At 38.7% G+C, this 20,268-nt stretch overlaps 1 protein-coding gene and 2 long non-coding RNA genes across 3 annotated transcripts; all 3 read right to left on the reverse strand.

Annotated features, from left to right (window-relative positions):
• Window positions 1-111: 111 nt before the first annotated feature.
• On the reverse strand, window positions 112-859 carry LOC131683290 (uncharacterized). Its single transcript, XR_009304480.1, has 4 exons — window positions 736-859; window positions 608-674; window positions 282-353; window positions 112-225 (listed from the first exon to the last, which is right to left on the reverse strand). It is a non-coding gene; the product is annotated as an uncharacterized LOC131683290 (long non-coding RNA).
• Window positions 857-15,444, reverse strand: LOC131683291 (uncharacterized). The gene is made up of 3 exons (XR_009304481.1): window positions 15,039-15,444; window positions 986-1,058; window positions 857-930 (listed from the first exon to the last, which is right to left on the reverse strand). It is a non-coding gene; the product is annotated as an uncharacterized LOC131683291 (long non-coding RNA).
• Window positions 2,782-4,168, reverse strand: LOC131683287 (uncharacterized). The gene is made up of 2 exons (XM_058965122.1): window positions 3,143-4,168; window positions 2,782-3,086 (listed from the first exon to the last, which is right to left on the reverse strand). Exons 1-2 carry the CDS (start codon window positions 4,149-4,151, stop codon window positions 2,782-2,784), a joined length of 1,314 nt encoding a protein of 437 aa, XP_058821105.1. The 5' UTR covers window positions 4,152-4,168.
• Window positions 15,445-20,268: the final 4,824 nt, after the last annotated feature.

The following is a 20,268-nucleotide window of genomic DNA, read 5'->3' on the forward strand; positions in this document are numbered from 1 at the left end:
TGGGTATAAAGTTCGTTACGTAAGAAGAGCTACATTTTGTTAAATGAAGTACCTAGAGAAATACACGCGAAATCAGTAACGTACGACTGTTCATGTCAAACATCACAAACAGTAATGGTGCTACCTAGCTAGGAATGAAAATGTAGCGCGATGATTACACGATTGCTTTGATAAAATACCTGTAAAATATACACCAAGTCCAGCAACGCTTAAGTTTCTTCATACCTATTAAAGAATGAACACGTCACGAAATTATAACTAGATTTGCTTGAATAAAATACCTGTAGACAAACAGATTAATCCAGGAATACGCAAACAATCGTGGCATTTTGCGACAGCAGTATACCTACTACCTAGTGAAGTATAAAACACGTTACGAAATAAAAACTAGGGTTTCCTCCAAAGTCCCTATAAACAAGGTTCTAGCATGCGTCAAAACTGATAGTGGTAGTGAAAGTAGGCTGCCTATAAAACGTGGTATTGATGACGTACACGCTACTATTCGCCCTTAGAAACTGTCACACATACGAGCACAGAGTCAGTTTTCGTTTTGACGCATGCTAGGATCTTCCTATATAAGGACTTTGGATTTTCTCAAATGAAATACCTGTTGAAATGCACACGTTACCGAATGATGATAGTGTCCGTGGTCTTACTCAGTAACAGCAGTCTTACTACATGATTAGAATTAAAATAAGTAACAGAATTATAAAACGATTTACTTTAATATATTACCTGAAGAAATTCACACGAAGCTAGTAACGTTCGAATATGCGTGACACACATTAGAAGCAGCAGTCCGGTATCTAATTGGGTATAAAGTTCGTTACGTAGAGGTGGATTTTGTTAAACGAATTACCTAGAGAAATATACACGAAATCAGTAACGTGCGACTGTTCATGTCAAACATCCCAGCAGTAATGGTGCTACCTGGTTGGGAATGAAAATATAACGAGATGACAGCACGATTGCTTTGATAAAATACCTGGAAAAATATACACCAAGTCCAGCATCGTATAAATGTTCATGGTATACTACAGCAACAGCGGTTTTATAACCTGTAAAAACAATGGAACACGTCACAAAATTATAACTAAATTTTCTTAAATGAAAAACCTGTAAACAAACACATGAAACTAGGTATCTGCAAGCGATCGTGGCATTCTGCGATTGCAAAATCCGTACTACCTGCTCAAGTATAAAATACGTTACGAAATGAAAACAAGGGTTAAGGGAATAAGGGAAATACCTGCAGAAGTGCACACATTAGCAAATGACGAAAGTGTTCGTGGTTTACTTCAGCAGAAGCAGCCTTGCTACATTATTAGAAATAAAATACGTAACGAAATTATAACTCTATTTACTTCAATGAATTATCTGAAGAAAAATACACGAGGCTAGTAATGAGCGAATGTTCGTAACATACTTCAGTAGCAGCAGTAGGAGTGCCTAACTAGGAATAAAAATCGTTATGTAATGAATTCTAGGTTTTCTTAAATGAAATACCTGAAGAAATGCAAACATAAGTCAATGAAGATCAGTTTTTTGGCAGTAAGTAGGCAGCTACTTCGGGAGTAGAAGTCTTGCTAGGGTGGATGTACCAATAGTCGCATGCTTAAGGAAAACTTTTGATAAAAAATCGATTAATAGACCTATGGGCAATGTTAATACATTAAACGAAAGCTTTCAGTCCCTACTTCATAGGAAAAATATAAAGATGGCTTAGTAACCAATTTATGTATTCAAAACCGCTTGTACCACTATAGGAACACATGTACCAATAGTGGTGCAATCGCTAATTTCGGTTCCTATTGTTGCAAATCCCATTGCTTTCTTATGGGACTTGCAACTATAGGTACACTACATCAACTATAGGTGCAAGGGAGCTCAAAATTCTATGAAAATAATTTTTTTCAATAGTTATTTGAGCAAATTTCAAGGATAACAGTTTTATTGTCGCATAATTTTAGTGCGATGAATCGATAAAAAAATATTTGTTGATGGTTGGTATCTTAGTTAGGCGTATAACCCACTACTGCAACTATTGGTACACCTCAACTATAGGAGCACCCACCCTACCTGTATTATAATAAAATACATTACTATAAATAGGAACTGGCGTTTATAAGATGTAATACCTTGAGAATCACACATGAAGTTAATAACCTGCGAGTAGTCGTGGCATACAACACTAGCACTAGTAGTGCTACCTGGTGACGAATAAACATAAAATATATTTCGAAATAATTTGATTTTCTTAGATGAAGTACCCGCAGAAATGCACAGGCAAGCTAGTGACAAGCGGCTGTTTGTGGTCGACTTCGGTGACAATAGTCTAGACACCTAATTGGAAATACAAATCGTTAGGTAATGAAAGCTAGATTTTCTAAAAAGAAATACCTGAAGTAATGCACACGTAAACCATCGAAGATTAGGTGTTCGTAGCCTACTTCGAGAAGAGCAGTAGGAATACCTGGAGAAATGCACCCGATAACCAATATTGAGCGAGTGTTAATAGCATATGTTCAGCAGCAATAACAGCAGTAGTGCTAACCGTGAGGAAATAAAATAAGTGGCGAAGTGTGAACTAGAATTGATGAACTGAAATACCTTCAGAACTGCATACGGAAGCGGGTGTTGGTAACAGAAATTTCCACGTTGCGATGTTTGCTGGTTTTCCACTGTTAAGTTCTGCTATCTGATAAAGAACGAAATACGGTAAGAATTGATTACTGAGTTTCTTTCTTTCTTTCATTGTATACCATTTCAGTGCAAACATGATTATATTTCAATCACCGACAGCATAGGCCGGTGATATGAAAAGTATGCACAATATCGTTTGCATGTGGCCCGGATGTTCCTGGTGAAAGTCAAATCGAGGCAAGTACCACCTAGAGTTGTCGCTTGTGTGGGATCAGAAGCAAGATCAAATTTAAGACCTCTCTTCATGAAATCGACGAAATCTGTGTTTTCTGGCTTAGATACGTCGATGTTGAAATCGCCAGTTACGACAATGGGCATGTCTGTTCGGGTGTACATCATTAAGTTGCGCGTCAGAAAATATTTCCTCTGCTTGGTCGTCGAATCTGCCAATGATTAAAGTATGTTAGAGAAATATATACTATTCCATTCAATTAAATACCTGGAGAAATGTATACGGAAATTAGCAGTGTTCGAATGTCCATGACAATTATTTCAGCAGCACAAATGTCACCAACATCGTCTGCCAAACCCAGTTGCTCATCATAACTAGCACTTAGCTTATCAATGGTATGAGGTATTGCTATGGTAGGTATGGTGTCCTTCTGGTAAATTGCAATACCCGCTGCTCTCGCACCAACACGCTTTGACTGGATGATTCGCTTGAATCCGACGATTTCGACAAATGTTCCGTTGTCTAGCCATGTTTCGCTCAATGCCAATACATCAACGTTGGTTAGAATACGATCGGTAGCAATGTCTAACGAGTGCGCCTGAAGGCTTTGTACATTCATAGTCATAAGTGTACAAGCACACCCACTGTTCTGCATGACATCCATGATCTGTTCAGCAAGCGTCCGAAGTCGATGATTGTCCAACCGTTGTAACTCGCTTCGCAGTTCTAACATTTTCGGTGATTTGCTTCCTCTAGCATGGTGAAACATAAATGCGTTGGCGGAATTTGTCAGATAAAGACCATCGAGAGATGTAACTCGGGATAGGCCAACGTATACCAGCTGTTGGTCCTGACTTTTGTCGTAGTCGTATACGATTTCGCTGAAAGTTCCTCCTAGCGAATTGTGAACCGTTAATGGACTTGCGCTCACAATTGGGAACTGTATACGTTTACACTTGATGCTACTACTGAGCTTGATGTTTGCTGATCGTCTGGAAATGGGGGTCCAGTCGGGCTGCAAGATTCCGGGCTTAGAGTACACTAACGGTCTTGATTTTAGTCTCAAAACAGCACCAATTGTATCACTGTCAAATTTGATCCACAATTTGACGATTTCCTCATGAGCATCATCTTCGTCATACTCCACATATTTCAGCTCTCCAATCGCACCATTTACAAGCCCGTCTTCAACATCGACGTTCGTGGTCACCATGTATGGCATTCCTAGGACAAGGCGTACCATGTAAGGCAAACATCCGGTTTCTGCCACACTCATTTTGTACAGCTTGGTGCGGGAACTTGCCAGTTGTTCAGCATTTTTGTATCCGGCAAATGCATCTTCAGCTGTACAATCCAGTCCGGGCATCACATTTAACGATTCGCGATTATATCGTTCAACGTCAGCGTTTCGGTGGAAAAGGCGCACTGCACTGCGAACATTTATCTTGCACCACTCGGTAGTACGGAATCGACTCTCTATAGTCTCCTTTTCTACTGCGGTTAGTTGCTCTCCATTTCCAATCTTAGTAAGCACGGCAGAAAATTGCTCATCGGTTTGTCGCATCACCCTCACCAACGGGAAGAACTCAAGAGACTGCCACAAAACGGCACCGTGCATAGAATTTGTGCACGGTTTGTATACCGTGCACAAATTCTATGCACGGTGGAGACTTACGTCAACTACCGCCGTGCATTCACTGGCGGTAGTTGACGTAAGTCTCCACAAAAAATTATGGTAGAACCTCCGAAGGGATCGTCGTAATTACCGGTGATGTTTTGGAGACGAGTATGCACATTATTTAGCACATCTGCACCAATCATACTGACTTCATCCACGATGACTGCCTTAACATTAGCGAATGCGTTTCGGTACAGCTGAAGTGCTTCGAAGCTCAAACTGGCATTGTTTCTTCGAGACATCGTTATTCGAAATGCCGAATGAACAGTTGTGCCGTTGATTGCAACTGCTGCTTTTCCGGTCGAAGCACATGCCACGCATGCATTCTTTTGCGAGTTGTGCGCCTGGCTAAATCGATTGTATGTCTCCATCAGGATCCGAAGCGTGAACGTTTTACCACAACCTGCAGGACCGGTGAAGAAAATTTGTAGTGGTTTACTGCTGGCGTCGAAAGCGTGCAATCTGTCAATCACTTCCAACACCAAATCTCGCTGCTCGGCATTTGTTGTCCGCACCATGGCACAAAATTCCTGCTTACTCATGACATTTGTGCGCTGTTTAACTGCCGACAAAGAACCAATGGGCAGATGAGTGATATCGTCGTCATTTGGATGCATAGCAATCGTTCGAACAAACTCGTCGTGCCTCTCGCTGGCGATATTTTGCTGAGCGTCATCTTCAGCGCACAAGCGAAAATATTCTTGCACGGTGCGTTCCAGGTCTAAATCCCTCGAATACTCTTTGCACTTGCTCATAATATCTGTTTCACTGCGATCGTACAAAGTAAGAAACTTGTTGCCGTCGAGAATATCGCACAGTTCATTTCTGAACGGCACGAACAAAAGGACCATCTCTCGCTTATACTCCACCAACTCGTTCATACTATAAGAACACCATCGAATTACACGAGGTATGGAGCGAATCTTGTAGGTGTTAGCTTTTTTCTCCTTTGTATACCAAGCCGCGAAATCTGCTAGGCATACATCATCCAAACCTTCACGCGCTTCGTATTTCTGAACGATGTTGAGAGTCCCTACATCCGTTGAGTCCTCGTCCAAGCCTTCCTCATCCATTTGCTGAGTGCGCTTCCGGGATTTGATACGCTCGTGGGGCCACATTGTCGGAAGAAAGTCCACCTGTAATATTGTAATTGTGATTGGTTTTGAGAAAATTTTATAAAATGATTAATTAAAATTTACCTTCCGACTAGCTTCCGACATCGGCTGGCGAAGTAAGTACCAGGCGGCCTCTTGAGCAGACATTTCTACGGAATTAAGCATTTTAAGGCTGAGCTTCTTCAGCAGTGCCGTGTAATCCTGATCTGGATATTCTTCCTGGAGCTTGACCAAATCGCGGTGCAAGCTGCTTATGCCACGATTTGTTTTGTTGACATACTCCACGACATACGCAGCACATGAGAACACTTCCGGAATGAACTGGAGATCCATGTTAGAGCGAAGTATGTTAGATATCCACGGATTGAACGGGTTTGTCCATAATTCCGACAACGATCGTTTGAGCAAAACGGTTGGTCGATTTATCGATGCACGTATGACATCCAAATAGTACTCGTACGTTCAGTTGCAATCTTCGAGAAATTGATCCAGGGTGTCAAATTTTTTCGCCTCCAGTACATTTTGCATCGTCCCAGACCGTCTTTTCAACTGTTCACGCCGACCATCGCTAGCAGTAATCGGCAAAAGAACTCTTGTCTGATCCATTGGCCAGTATGGTATTTTAAAACGACATCGTTTATCGTTCCGTTTATAGCAGGTAAAAGTGTGTTTATGCACTTGATTACCGTAGCTCTCCGGCAAATCCGCATCTCTTACGGAGCACAAATGGTCGATGAGTTGAATCGTTGCGGGCATATTCTCTGAGACATCCTCTCCTGGATCGTTAGCCAACCAGAGTAGAATATGAGCATGTGGACTACCTCGATGTTGAAATTCGATTCTCTTGAAGTAATCCACCACTCGATACTGACCGAACGGACTGTACCTGGTCGACTGTAACAACTGCATGATAACATCAACCAGTTTGTTGAAGTATACACAGCATGTTACTGGGTCCTCGTTGACAAGAGTTGCTCGCTTTAGTGCCGTTAATTGCTGCATAATGTCTTGCACATCGTTATCCATGTATCTATCCGATAGCTTGTGCAGTGTTCGGAGCAATTGAGGCCATTTTGTTTCACTTGCACTCAATGTTAGAAACATAGTTGGTTTTCCTAATTGCCGGATCATTGCAAACAGGTCATGTTTGCGTTGCTGGCAGTATTGCACAGAGTTTGGAATCGACTTTAGAAATGACAGATTTCGATCGATACACTTTTCCAAAAACTCTTTGTCGCTCAACATAGCACGTGTAATGTTCGCGGTTGCCATGCATTTGAAAGTGCATTGTAGTCCCTCCGAAACGCGCAGACGGAGTATCTTCATCGCCACGTACAACAGATGTTGGGGCTTAGCTCCACGTCTATCACGACGTCTCAGTTCACTTGTGGCCATCATGAACGGTGTCACTCGAACCTCCGGATTGAAAGTCCTCGGATGTCCCAAATAAATATCTGGAAATGAAAGTTCTTCGGCGTGCTCATCATATATTATGGAAAGAGGCACTTTGTTCTGGGCCGGAGCTATTTCCAGACACTTGTCTTCATCCCATAATAGAGTATGCTGTTGCCCAATTAGCAATTCAACATCGTTGTTATTTTCAATAGTCTCCAGATCTATTGAAGCATTTTCATCTCCAGATGTGCTGCTCTCAGCTTCAGTGTCGATGGCATTCAGCTGCTCCTCACTGAATGATATATTGTATCGACGATACAGTGGAGTGGTCACTAAATATTGTAGCCAGCATTTGATGTTCGCTTTCTTCACAAAGCCAGAAAGGTAAGTTGACTTGTGAATTAGGTGTTTCTTTATTGCGACGTTGAACGCTCTGTCATCTTCTAACTGACGAGGTAATTCATTTACCATCTTGTCCACATCCACTGGAACGTTGATAACTTGGCCAATGATCCCATAATTTCCTACGATTTTATTTTGTGAATCTTTTTGAAAACCTAATAGGGTGGGTGCTCCTATAGTTGAGGTGTACCAATAGTTGCAGTAGTGAGTTATACGCCTAACTAAGATACCAACCATCAACAAATATTTTTTTATCGATTCATCGCACTAAAATTATGTGACAATAGAACTGTTATCCTTGAAATTTGCTCAAATAACGATTGAAAAAAAATATTTTCTTAGAATTTTGAGCTCCCTTGCACCTATAGTTGATGTAGTGTACCTATAGTTGCAAATCCCATAAGAAAGCAATGGGATTTACAACAATAGGAACCGAAATTAGCGATTGCACCACTATTGGTACATGTGTTCCTATAGTGGTACAAGCGGTTTTGAATACATAAATTGTTTACTAAGCCATCTTTATATTTTTCCTATGAAGTAGGGACTGAAAGCTTTCGTTTAATGTATTAACATTGCCCATAGGTCTATTAATTGATTTTTTATCAAAAGTTTTCCTTAAGCATGCGACTATTGGTACATCCACCCTACAACAACAAACACATACCTGCTGCGAATCGCAAGCGCCGGATTTGCATAAAAGGCAATCGTGGTGAAATATATCGTTCAGTAATCGGATCCAGAGGTGGGAGAGGTGGATTCGATGGATAATCCGGGTATCTAAAGCCATTTGACACGGCCAATATGGGTATTTTACCACGTTTTAGACTGCTATGGCAGGTCTGGCAAGCGGACAACCCTCTTATGTCGATATTGGTGGTATGTAAAACTTCGGCTTCAGCGCATGTGATAGGATTCAGGTCGTTCACAAACTACAGTCTGTCACATACACCGCACGGGAAACCGAAGTTGTTATTTGAGAACTTTCTTTCAAATTCTCGAACAGCTCCTTCGAAATTTGGATCAAATAGTTCTGAGAAACACATTTGCTATGAAGTTGAGAGTTTTACAATTTGTTCGAATTACTCACCCTGACTTGTTTGCACAGGTGAAGAAATGATACGGTTGACACTGGATTCTCGAGCAGAACTCAATAGATTATGCGCCTGAGCAACAGAACCGATGGTGGAATCTTGAGTAGCTGTAGGTGAATATAATTTTATACTAATTCTTGTTTCATTTTACTACAAAGTGATAACAGTACTCATGAGCCGTTATTACATAAATTATTACATTATTTTAGAAATTGAAGTGTTTTTGAGGATCTGGCCAGAATAGGCCATCTCTAAAATTTGAAGAATTTTTTGAATTAGAAATCCAGAGAATCGAAAGCAGTTATATATATATATATATATATATATATATATATATATATATATATATATATATATATATATATATATATATATATATATATATATATATATATATATATATATATATATATATATATATATATATATATATATATATATATATATATATATATATATATATATATATATATATATATATATATATATATATATATATATATATATATATATATCTATATATGTATATATATTATCATTCTATCATTCTATCACATTTGTTTGAATGATATGCGTCTCAAACCCAAACGTCATTCATCCGAACATCACGTGCACCCAAAAGACGTTCGCCTTAATCACATTCACCCGAAGAACATATGGAAATGAAACTACCCCACAGGAAATTTAAACTGATTTTATTGAACTGAAATACAATGTTCATTTGATTTACATTCAATCCTATGAAGCAATTATCACTAAAGCTATATCTGTTAAACAGTTATTCCTATCATCTGGTTTGTATGATTTATACTTTGTTCACACTACATGTTATAATAATTAGGATCAAGAAAAATGTCATCAAGATAGCGTTAAAACATGTTTTAACTCGTAGTGTAAACGTAGTATTAACAAGTGTCTCCAGTTTTAGGTCTCTTAGCTGCTGGTTCCGCTTGCAGTGTATGTAAAACGTCCCGAGCAAAGCCGACTATGGTTGTTGGCCATTTGACCAAAGCCCAGTGTATGTTCTATGCTTTGAAAGACATTTGGCATAAAGGTCGTTTCGAACAAGGTTCAATGGGTTTGTGGTACGAAAAAAAACTTTTGCACAATGTACATTCCCTACGATTTCAGTACAGATTCATGGAAATGTCGAAAAGAAGAAATGAAACTCCAAGTTAGAGTAAGCCGGGCAAATTAAATCTACAGTTTACTTGTGGGAGCTACTTGGTATATAGATTCAAAGAACTGCTCTTGTTTGAAAGGAATCAACCCCTAAGTTTGAATAAACCGGTCAAACGAGTCGATCGTTTACTTGCGAGAGCTATTTGATATACAGATTCAAAGAACTACTCATGTTTGAAAGAAGAATCAACCCTTAAGTTTGAGTAAACTGGGCAAACGAGTGGATCAACAGTTTGCTTGCGAACTTATTAGGCATGCAAATTTAAAGAACTGCTCAGTATTGAAGGAAAGAATCAACCCCACATCACAGCAATCCCAATCACTACCCAGAGTTGGAAACAGAAATGATGTAGAATGCATCAATGGTTGTGACGAAGGTATGCTCAAAACTGTTTTCTGGGCATCAAACTCCTTTTGAGATTTAGCTGTCGGTGCTTAAACGATTGAAATGATAATGATGATGATTATGACGTTTCTAATAGTTTTCTGATCTCATGTGGTTTCCGAACTCGCAACGGCGGCGTTGATAAGATCATGATGAAGATGGGTCTATGGGGATGTTTGATTTTTAATGACACAGATATGAGCAACACGGTTCGATATGCAATAGACCTTTCTTGTCAAAAATTTTTATGTGCTTAAATACTTAATTTTTCATCCTGAAATCGATTTTGACTATGATCGCAATGATTTTCTGCCTCCAACTACTGAAAAAATTGAAAAATCGTTCAACTGCCCATTTCACCCAATATTCTCATGTCTTATCTTACCTCGTTTCCCCATATTATTACACCAATTGAATGAATTTAGCGTGGGGAATACAACTTCACGCATTCCCTTTGTTACGATAATTCACTCAAATCTGTCAAAAAACAAGATACGGAAATAGAAAGGTTGGGATATTATCTGTCGTTTTGAGTGATTGGCTTTTTTTTCTAGCGAAATAAATTATAGTGGCCGGGTCCGCGAAACGTAAAATGAAAATCATTAAAGATTTATCATTACCCATCAGAACGAAATATGGCACCTAGTTTGTTTTGTTTACTCTTTCACATCTTTCTGTTCAGTTAATTGACATCACTCAAACGCGGATAAATGTGGACACCTTTCCTTTATATCATAGTGCAAAAGTTTAATGAAATTTTCGTTATTTTTTGTATTTCATCTCGGTTTGGGTCGTGAGACAGTTCGTTTGCGTATTTTTTCGTCGTCTTTAGCACAGGATTCCGTTTTCAGCAGAAATTAATTAATCATGGAGTCCTCCAGCGATCGCTTATTAACACAGTACTGGAAAACTGGAACCTCGACAAAATTTTATTCAATTCCGCTAGGAAAGAATAATGGTAAAATACATAATACAAGTACAAGGATTAAACACAATCAGCAAAAGCAGAGTAGGTTTATCAAAGCATTTTGTGATGCGTCATGGTTTAATTCTTTTGTATTCTTTGTAGATCGACCTAATAACACGAATGGACGTTCTCTCCTACCGGCATTAACAAAAACTATTGGCGTCCGACGTTGTAATAATGAAAGAATTCAATTACTTTATGTTGTATTTTGTTTCCTTTCGTACGCTACAAACTCACTGCAAAGTTTTGGAAGTTGGTAGATGCTGCACGCACCGAGCAGGGTACAGACTTGAAATTATTTATATAGTACTCTTGCTATGGGATTCCCTGGCTGGCCAGTTTGCTTGCGTTTTACTAGATGATATGCCGCCGTGGTATCAGACTCAAGTTAATCTGTTCGTAGATCTTATCACTGCTCTACTGATATTGATAATCAGGGCTGCCCCAAGACACTGTCACCCAACTGCCAACGATGATCTATTCTGCAATGGACCGGAGTTCAACTTCCAATCGGGGCGCGAATGCAGCGTTGTGTTCATCATTATTTTTCTGACTAGTGAGTTTCAATGGTGGTCAGTGGCATCTATGTTGCTCTGTATTTCCTGTTTGCTTCTTATTCAGACACCAAATTCTGGATGTCTTTGTTCGAATCGTAATGGGACTGTTCAATATGACAAGGGCATAGAGAAATTATCCACAGAGAAGTATAGGTGTATAAAGTTTTAAAAATAAATTAACTGCCATTTTTCAATATAGTAAAAATACCTCGTTTTAAAATCGCAATAGTAAATATTAATAGATTGAAAAGGTGTAAACTTTGACTGCCTTGGAAACCTGTGCTATTCACAATGGTCTTATTTCATAAACCTCTCTACCGATGGAATTAAACAGTTCTTATCGATTTTCGCCGCCTTCGGCCTTGCCGGAATCAATACTACAGTTCATACTTCTCAATGGAACATTCACTATATCGCCTGATCCAGAATCATAACCGACTCCTATTGACTATAGACAGTCTACAGATGGACAGCTCGGTACGATCTGTTTCAGTTTATCATGGTCTCTTTCGTAATCAGTGTTTGAAGTTTGCAGTGTCTGTTCCGATGGATCAACTTATGTATTAATCGGTAATGAACAATTTTGCATGATCGCCTTAGCATTCGGCAAAAATACCGCCCACCATTGCTTGATTCATCCTTGTTCGGCTGTCTTGGTAGCATTAGGTTTGTTTCAATACCTGGAAAAACTGGAAATACTTTGGAACATACTAGGAGAAAATCCTTTCTATAGGTTTGTTTCAGTACACAGAAGTTGCTCCGGAGCACTTCCAGTTTCTTCAGGTACTGGAACAAACCTTATATTCTTTTCAACTAGTTTCTCTCCTGGTACCAAACCGGAGTAAAAAGGAGCGATTTTTTTTTTGTCCGGAGCAACTAGGAGTAAGAAGCGTGTACTGGAGCCAATTTATTTGTTACAATCTGGACTGTAGGACTGTTCATCAAAAGCATTGAACAAAAAAGCTACGCAAGTGTTTAAGTGTCAAATTATCGCGAAATGTTCTTGGCGAATAGTTCTCCAATGCAACCTGCCACCGGCATAAACCGGGCTTCTCGCAGCACTTCAATCATCATGACGTCCTTCTTCAGTTTACTGCCGTAACCACATAGGCAGCATTTGTGATTGCTCAAACATCTCTAACGCTAACTAACTAGAGCAACCCATACAGACTGGGCTAACTGGGTTGGAGTTGGTTTTTACAACATCCACTTCGAACCCCGCCAAGTGCAAAAGTGGCCCTGGAACTGGTGACAAACATGCTAACTCTAGAGAAATAACATTTTAGCGCTTGGATTGCGGATAATACTACGTTCACACTACGATTTAAAACATGTTTTAACGCTATCTTGATGACATTTTTATTGTTGCTAATTATTATAACGTGTTTTAACTCTGTCGTGTGAACATAGTACACTCAGGTTTTTTTTTACGCGGGGGATACCAGCCGCGTAAATGAAAACCGCGTAAATGAAAACCGCGTAAATTTCAAAATCCGCGTAAATGAAAACCGCGTAAATTTCAAAATCCGCGTAAATGAAAACCGCGTAAATTTCAAAATCCGCGTAAATGAAAACCGCGTAAATTTCAAAATCCGCGTAAATGAAGACCACTTAAATTTAAAAATCCGCGATAAAGGGAACCTCATTGATGGATACCGCGTAAATTCCAAAATCCGCGTAAATGAAAACCGCGTAAATTTCAAAAACCGCGTAAATGAAAACCGCGTAAATTGCAAAATCCGCGTAAATGAAAACCGCGTAAATTTCAAAACCCGCGTAGATGAAAACCGCGTAAATTTCAAAATCCGCGTAAATGAAGACCCCTTAAATTTAAGAATCCGCGATAAAGGGAACCTCATTGATGGATACCGCGTAAATTCCAAAATCCGCGTAAATGAAAACCGCGTAAATTTCAAAATCCGCGTAAATGAAAACCAAGTAAATTTCAAAATCCGCGTAAAAAAACCGCGTAAAAAAATACCGCGCAAAAAAAACCGCGTAAAAAAAACTTGAGTGTATAACCATCATTTGGAGCCATTGATTCCAAGCAATCTAAATATCACCATATTTCGATGATTTGGAGATGTAGGGTCGCATTAGTTACTAGATTCTTAAACAGAAAATGAGGAGGATTATCATAAAGATCGACTTTTTCCGAATTACTTTGTTTATAAAATGAACGGGACTGTGAAGTTGATTTACCTGATTTCTTACCGATTCAGTTCAACGTAACAGTGAATTCCCGAAAATAAGCCCGGCAAAATAGCTAAAATCTATGAAGCGTTTCTTTAAATTTTAGATGCACCGTGACGCACAATTCCCCAAGGCAAAATCCCTAATGATTATAAATTTTGCAATTATTTGCACTCAGCTAGATCCGCCATGTTTTCTCATTTTTTCTCTGAGATTCACTTTTGTCACAGAAGTTGACAGCAGGAGGTTCATTTAATTTGTTTACGGTCGCAAATGAACATTGTATCGATATTAACCACTTCATTAGCAGTGTTGTCGATAATGCGAGCAAAAATATTGGAACCAGTGCTGCCGAAACGAACATTTAGAGTCTCACCTTTCTTGATTTGGTGAAAAAATTATTCAACATTCTTGCATTTTGGGAATTTTAAAAAATCGTGAAAAAATCAGGAAGGGTCCTACAAAGCTCATTTAAACGGTAATGTTATTAGAAATATGAAATCTGTCGATTAAAAATATAAAAAATGGGGGTTAGATCTGACAAGAAAGGTCTATTCTTCGTTTGCAAAACTCCTAAAATCGATTCAATATCCGACATTTATGAACTGACCAAGTAAGATGCATAAATACGATAATATACTTGATTTAGTTAATAGTAGCTGCCAACAAAAACCGGATCGAACAAATATATTTACAAAATATGTGTACATTTGAACGAATGATCGTTAAAACGCTGGCGCCGCCACACCAGCCTATTCCAACTACACTTCAAACGATTCTAGAATCGGTTCGGAATCCTGAATGGATTCCAGCTCAAACGCATCAACCGATTCTGACTCAATCGATTGTTGTATTTGAGCTGGAATCTATACTGAATCCATTCAGAAATCCGAACATGTTCCGGAATGGTTTGGCTGGATAGGGGTATAATCATGTCGGTCATTTTGAAATCTTTATATGGTCCGCTTCAGTTCAGTTGAATTCACCCACTAAACGAAATAACGACGCACCTGGTGGAGATATTCCAACTACCTTCGAAAATGCCTTTGCATTCTACACAAATTTAATGCTGTAACATATAGATTTTATCACTAATTGTCGGATTCAGGATGCTAGGATCGGCGAGTCGGCGCTTTTTCACTACCTACATAACACATATATACTATTCCTCTGAACAAAACTTTATTGCACTTACCTTAGCGAGTTCTATTTGTCAATTACACCTTAAATAATAACCCGAACATGAACGGCTGCATTGTTATAGATTGATACATTTGTTTATTGAATGTTCACCTTGCAGACACTTAGTAAACATATATTCTACATTCATAATTTTCTTTGTCATCCATCAGAGATGCCAGGTACTTTTTTCAAATGTCTGCAATAATAATTTTAAAAGTCTGGGAAGAACAAAAATGTCAGGAAAGCTAGTGTAATCAAAAGCCTTTTCATTCAAAAATCTGTAAATATCTGCAACCAAACTAAAAAATCTGCAAATATCTGCAACCAAACTAAAAAATCTGCAAACATCTGCGTCATCGAAGAAATCTGCAGCTTAAATTAAAAGTCTGCGAATTTGCAGACTTGTCTGCAAATCTGGCATCTCTGCTTGTATTCCAAAACAATTCTTATTATAGAGTAACAAGTAGAAAGGCGGGGGGGGGGGGGGGGGGCTGTTGCGATAGTGTCAGTCTGCACAGTCAATTTCCAATTGGATTTTTTTTTTGTTATATTTTCATTACAAAAAATTTGGCGAGTGACAGTAAACCTCCGGAGGCACCTCCAAGAAACAAGGTGCGATTATATGCAGTACAGGAAACCGAGCTGAATTCACAAGTAGGAGAATGAGATACTGATGGTGTTATTGACATGAAATATAGTCGGACAAATGTTGGATTAATGTCGCACAAGTTTGTACCGTTATATAATCTATGCTAGCTACCACTGTAACAAACTTTCACTAATTGGGGGAGAACTGCAACCCAATAGCTTTTAGGGGTTCATAGGATATTGATTTTGCTTATGCGGATTCATATTCTAAGAGTTTTGACAATGATATCGAAAATTCACATTTTGTTAAGCGGACCCAACACGAGACAGACATATTGTCAATAAATATATTGACAAGACTGCTTCAATCCATCAATCTCATTTAAATTCTACAGCATCAATATTTTCAAGGTGACCTTACACCATCAATATATTGATCAATATATAAAATATTATCAATATTTTTGCTCGTATAGGGTCCGCTTAAACACCACGCATAGCTTATATCACATAATTTGTACTTTCAAGCTTACCTTCGTGTGTCCCGATGGCTTCATTGCCAATAAAAGATCGAAAATCTTCACTAACGACTTCACTCGAAAGTGCTTGAACGGTAACTTCTTCCACAGATAAATTCCTAGGTCTTGATGGACCAGGAGCATCTCTGTCGACTTCTGCGACCACTTTCTTCCGTTTTCGACTTTCCGCCGAACGTTCGGCATCAGTTTTAGGAACTTTCTTTTCCTGTGTTTGCGCCTCTTTGAGACGTTTACGGTACCTCTTAGCGTTAATGTTATTCCAACGTGAGGACATTTTCTTTTCCGTTGATACTTTTCAACACAAACTAAAATTTTGCGAATCAGTAGGGAAAGGATTCATTGTCAAACAAGACTAACTTATGGTTTTGAAATCTTTGTTAGGGAAGAATTATTTCTAACTATGCAAAACATATTCATATTTTAACGAAAAGAACCATAATTTCGACCGAATTGCCCGCAAAATTATTAAACAATATTGTAAACCGCTCCTACAAAGACAATACGCAATGAATAAACACGCGTGCTATGGAATGAAAACTACTAAACCATTTCTTTATCACACTAAAAGAGAAATTCGGAACATATAGATGAATTTACCTTTCTGTAATTGCTTTCCATTCCGCCGATACCAATGATAGGAATTCAAATTTGTTCTTTATTGTTTGTTATAGCCCTTAAAAGGGCTTTCAATTTTACAAAAAATAACATGCAGAATTAAACAGTCAGCTGCTAATATTTGCCATCTCTTCCAGCCGCGCGCTACTTACATCAGATGAATATTTCGAAATGGAAAGAGACAACCTTCCCCTTCAACAGCTAATTTTGAAATACTGATAGTTTGAAACGTGACATCGGCTTTTATCACTTTCGCACTGTTGATGGAAGGACTGCCTTCTTGCAGAATAACGAAAAAATATTTGCAGATTCTTTTTGGTGCGACTTTCGCTAGTTGACAGAGTAGCCACATCCTCTGATTTTCCATAATTGCAGATTGTTTCCGACAATTTTAAATAAATTGCAGATTTTTACAAATTCCAGATTACTGATGTACGTTTGAGTAGCAAGTTATTCGATAATATTGCACATTTTGGTATTATGTTTTAATTTTAAACAAATTACAGATTGTTGCAAATTTCAGATTGTCAATGTACGCACAAGCAGTAAGTAATGAATATAAATAGCGGAATTAGATTATCGCTGTCAATGATAGAAAATATTCAAATTGATTCTTTATTTGTTACAGCCCTTAAAAGGGCTTTTAGTTGCAAGAAAATATGCAGTTCAATGCAAAGGATCCATTGATTAGTTTCACTGCAGCAATAACTTACTCCAGTACTGACTCCCGAAAAATTTTCATTTGGTTCAACAATATGAGGGTTTATGCCAACACTGCGGAAAATTTATAGCTTCTCCCGCTTATCACACCATCCGGACGTTACTGCCAAAACGTTATTGGTTCGAAATGCCAACAACAAATGGTATGAATCGAGCAAGCGGCACTTGTATATATACAAGTGCCGCTTGCTCGATTCATACCATTTGTTGTTGGCATTTCGAACCAATAACGTTTTGGCAGTAACGTCCGGATGGTGTGATAAGCGGGAGAAGCTATAAATTTACCGCAGTTTTGGCATAAACCCTCATATTGTTGAACCAAATGAAAATTTTTCGGGAGTCAGTACTGGAGTAAGTTATTGCTGCAGTGAAACTAATCAATGGATCCTTTGCATTGAACTGCATATTTTCTTGCAACTAAAACTATATATATAACCTTCTGATATTTGATAGTCACGTTGGTACGATTTATTGACGGCTTTGTCCGGGATAGATTGAATATTGTATGGGAGTTTTCACGTTTTTCGAGGCATGTTCATTTTTACGGATTTTTCAATAGTGTACTATTGAAATACAAAAACCATATTGTAATAAAACTAAATTTGAGTTGTTTCCGAATTGTTTAATGGTAAAAAGACGGAAATCCGTCCATAAATAACAGAGTTATTAGCGTTCAAAATAGTGACGCAAAAACGTGACATCGTTTGATTTTAGATTTTAGAATGACACCCAGCCCCAGATAGTGCAGTAAGACATTTTTAATGTCAAAAGAGAAAAGTAATTGTCTAGTTTACTGACTATAGTGATAGAGGTCCATTTTCAATGAGGTTTTTTGCCAATAGGGTGTATTTTAGCCTGAATAAACCGAATCCGAGAGCGGAAATGTGAAATTTTTAACCAATGTTCAATAAATTGAAAAAATAAGTTGTGATTAATAACACTCATAACAATAACAGTGCTTAAACAAGTGAGCTTATACAGTGGAGCTAGTGTGATGTGGTTTGGTCGCATACCCGAGGCGAAGGATCCGAAGAGGCGCAAAGCCACTGAGAATCCGCCGGACGAGGAATTGATTAACCCGTTGCTGGAATTGCAAGCAAACCTGTGATCCTCTCGTTTGACAGGTTTACTCAAACATAGGGGCTATAGTTAGTTGAAAGCTCGTACACCAGAAAGTGATGTGGCATAGCCACATTAGTCAGTATTCGGTTGACTAATGTGGCTACCCCACATCGTATTCTGGTGTATTGTCAGACTTCGCTGCCGCTCAGTCGGCTTTAAGTACGATTCACACGATACATCAGGCTTCCGTCACCGGTACGGAACGTCAAGATTAGTTACATGTAGTTAACTGGAAGCATTCACACACAACATCAACGGCACGGAACGTTTTGACGTACGGCACGTGTGAACGGACACAAAAGAAAAGTATTAAACTTATCCTGACGGAACGGTGACGTTCCGTTGACGTTGACGGAAGCTGATGTATCGTCTGAATCGTCCTTTAAACTACCTATAACCCTTATGTTTAAGTAAACCGGACAAACGAGATGATCACAGGTTTGCTTACAAATTCCAGCAACGGGTTAATCAATTTCTCGTTCGGCGGATCCTCAGCGGCTTTGCGCCGCTTCGGATCCTTCGCAACGGGTATGCGGCCAGGCCGCATCACACTAGCTCCGCTGTGTAAGCTCACTTGTTAAAAAACTGCTATTGTTAAAACTGTTATTAAGCACAACTTATTTTTTCAGTTTATTTAACTACGGTTGAAAATTTCACATTTACGCTCTCGGATTCGGTTTATTTAGATTGAAATACATTCTTTTGGCAAAAAACCTCATTAAAATTGGACATCTTTCACTTTCTAAACTAGATTTTCTCATTGTTTCCTAACACTTTCTACGCAATATTACTCACCGGACAAAAAGGCATGAAACGAGAAATTTCCACAATACATCGTGCAGCACCTCCAGCGGGGGTTGCTGATGTACGAAGCACCGCGGTGGAACAGTCCACCCTCCGGGTACTAGATCACAAATCCTCAAGGTGAATATTTGAGAGCAAAGAAAATGACAAACGAATGCAATAATCAGTGGATACAATTTAGTTTGCAACACTCCGTGAACTAGCAAGTGGTTACCGACTACTTTTTTCCAACCCGCAATCCACATAATCTTGGCACTACTGGCTACTTTACTATCAATATAATACTTCGCTCACCTTTGGAAGAAACAAGTATTTTCATGCAGAAGAATTTGACAACGACATCAACATCTTTGATCGAATATCACTATTTTGCACAACAGCAACTTTTCTTATTGAAAACACTTTTGATTGCGGAGATTCGGCTCGATCCGTAAATCTCTTGCACTAGCAGTATAATCCGCTCCCCCGAAATCAAAATTTCATTAGCCATCATGCCTCAGCAGAAAGTGGGATTTGTTGCTGATTTTAAAACACGTTTAGAACTGTGTTTTAAATACTTGCAAAATTTTCAGCACAGACACTGAGACCCGATAGACTGTAGAAAAATAAATTTGGATGCAGTAACGCTTTGTTGCTGATTTTAAAACACGTTTAGAACTGTGTTTTAAATACATGCAAAGTTTTCAGCACAGACACTTAGAACCGATAGACTGGGGAAAAATAAATTTGAATGCAGTAACGCTGAAGGAATGGCGAGACATGAATTTTAAACTGAACAGAACATCCGCTAAAACTGCTGCTGGGGACAGCAAGTTCTATTTTTTTTTTCTCTCTTCGTTTGATGGCTCAGACCAA

This window comes from Topomyia yanbarensis, chromosome 2, assembly GCF_030247195.1.
Source record: "Topomyia yanbarensis strain Yona2022 chromosome 2, ASM3024719v1, whole genome shotgun sequence".
NCBI classification, from domain to species: Eukaryota; Metazoa; Arthropoda; class Insecta; order Diptera; family Culicidae; genus Topomyia; species Topomyia yanbarensis.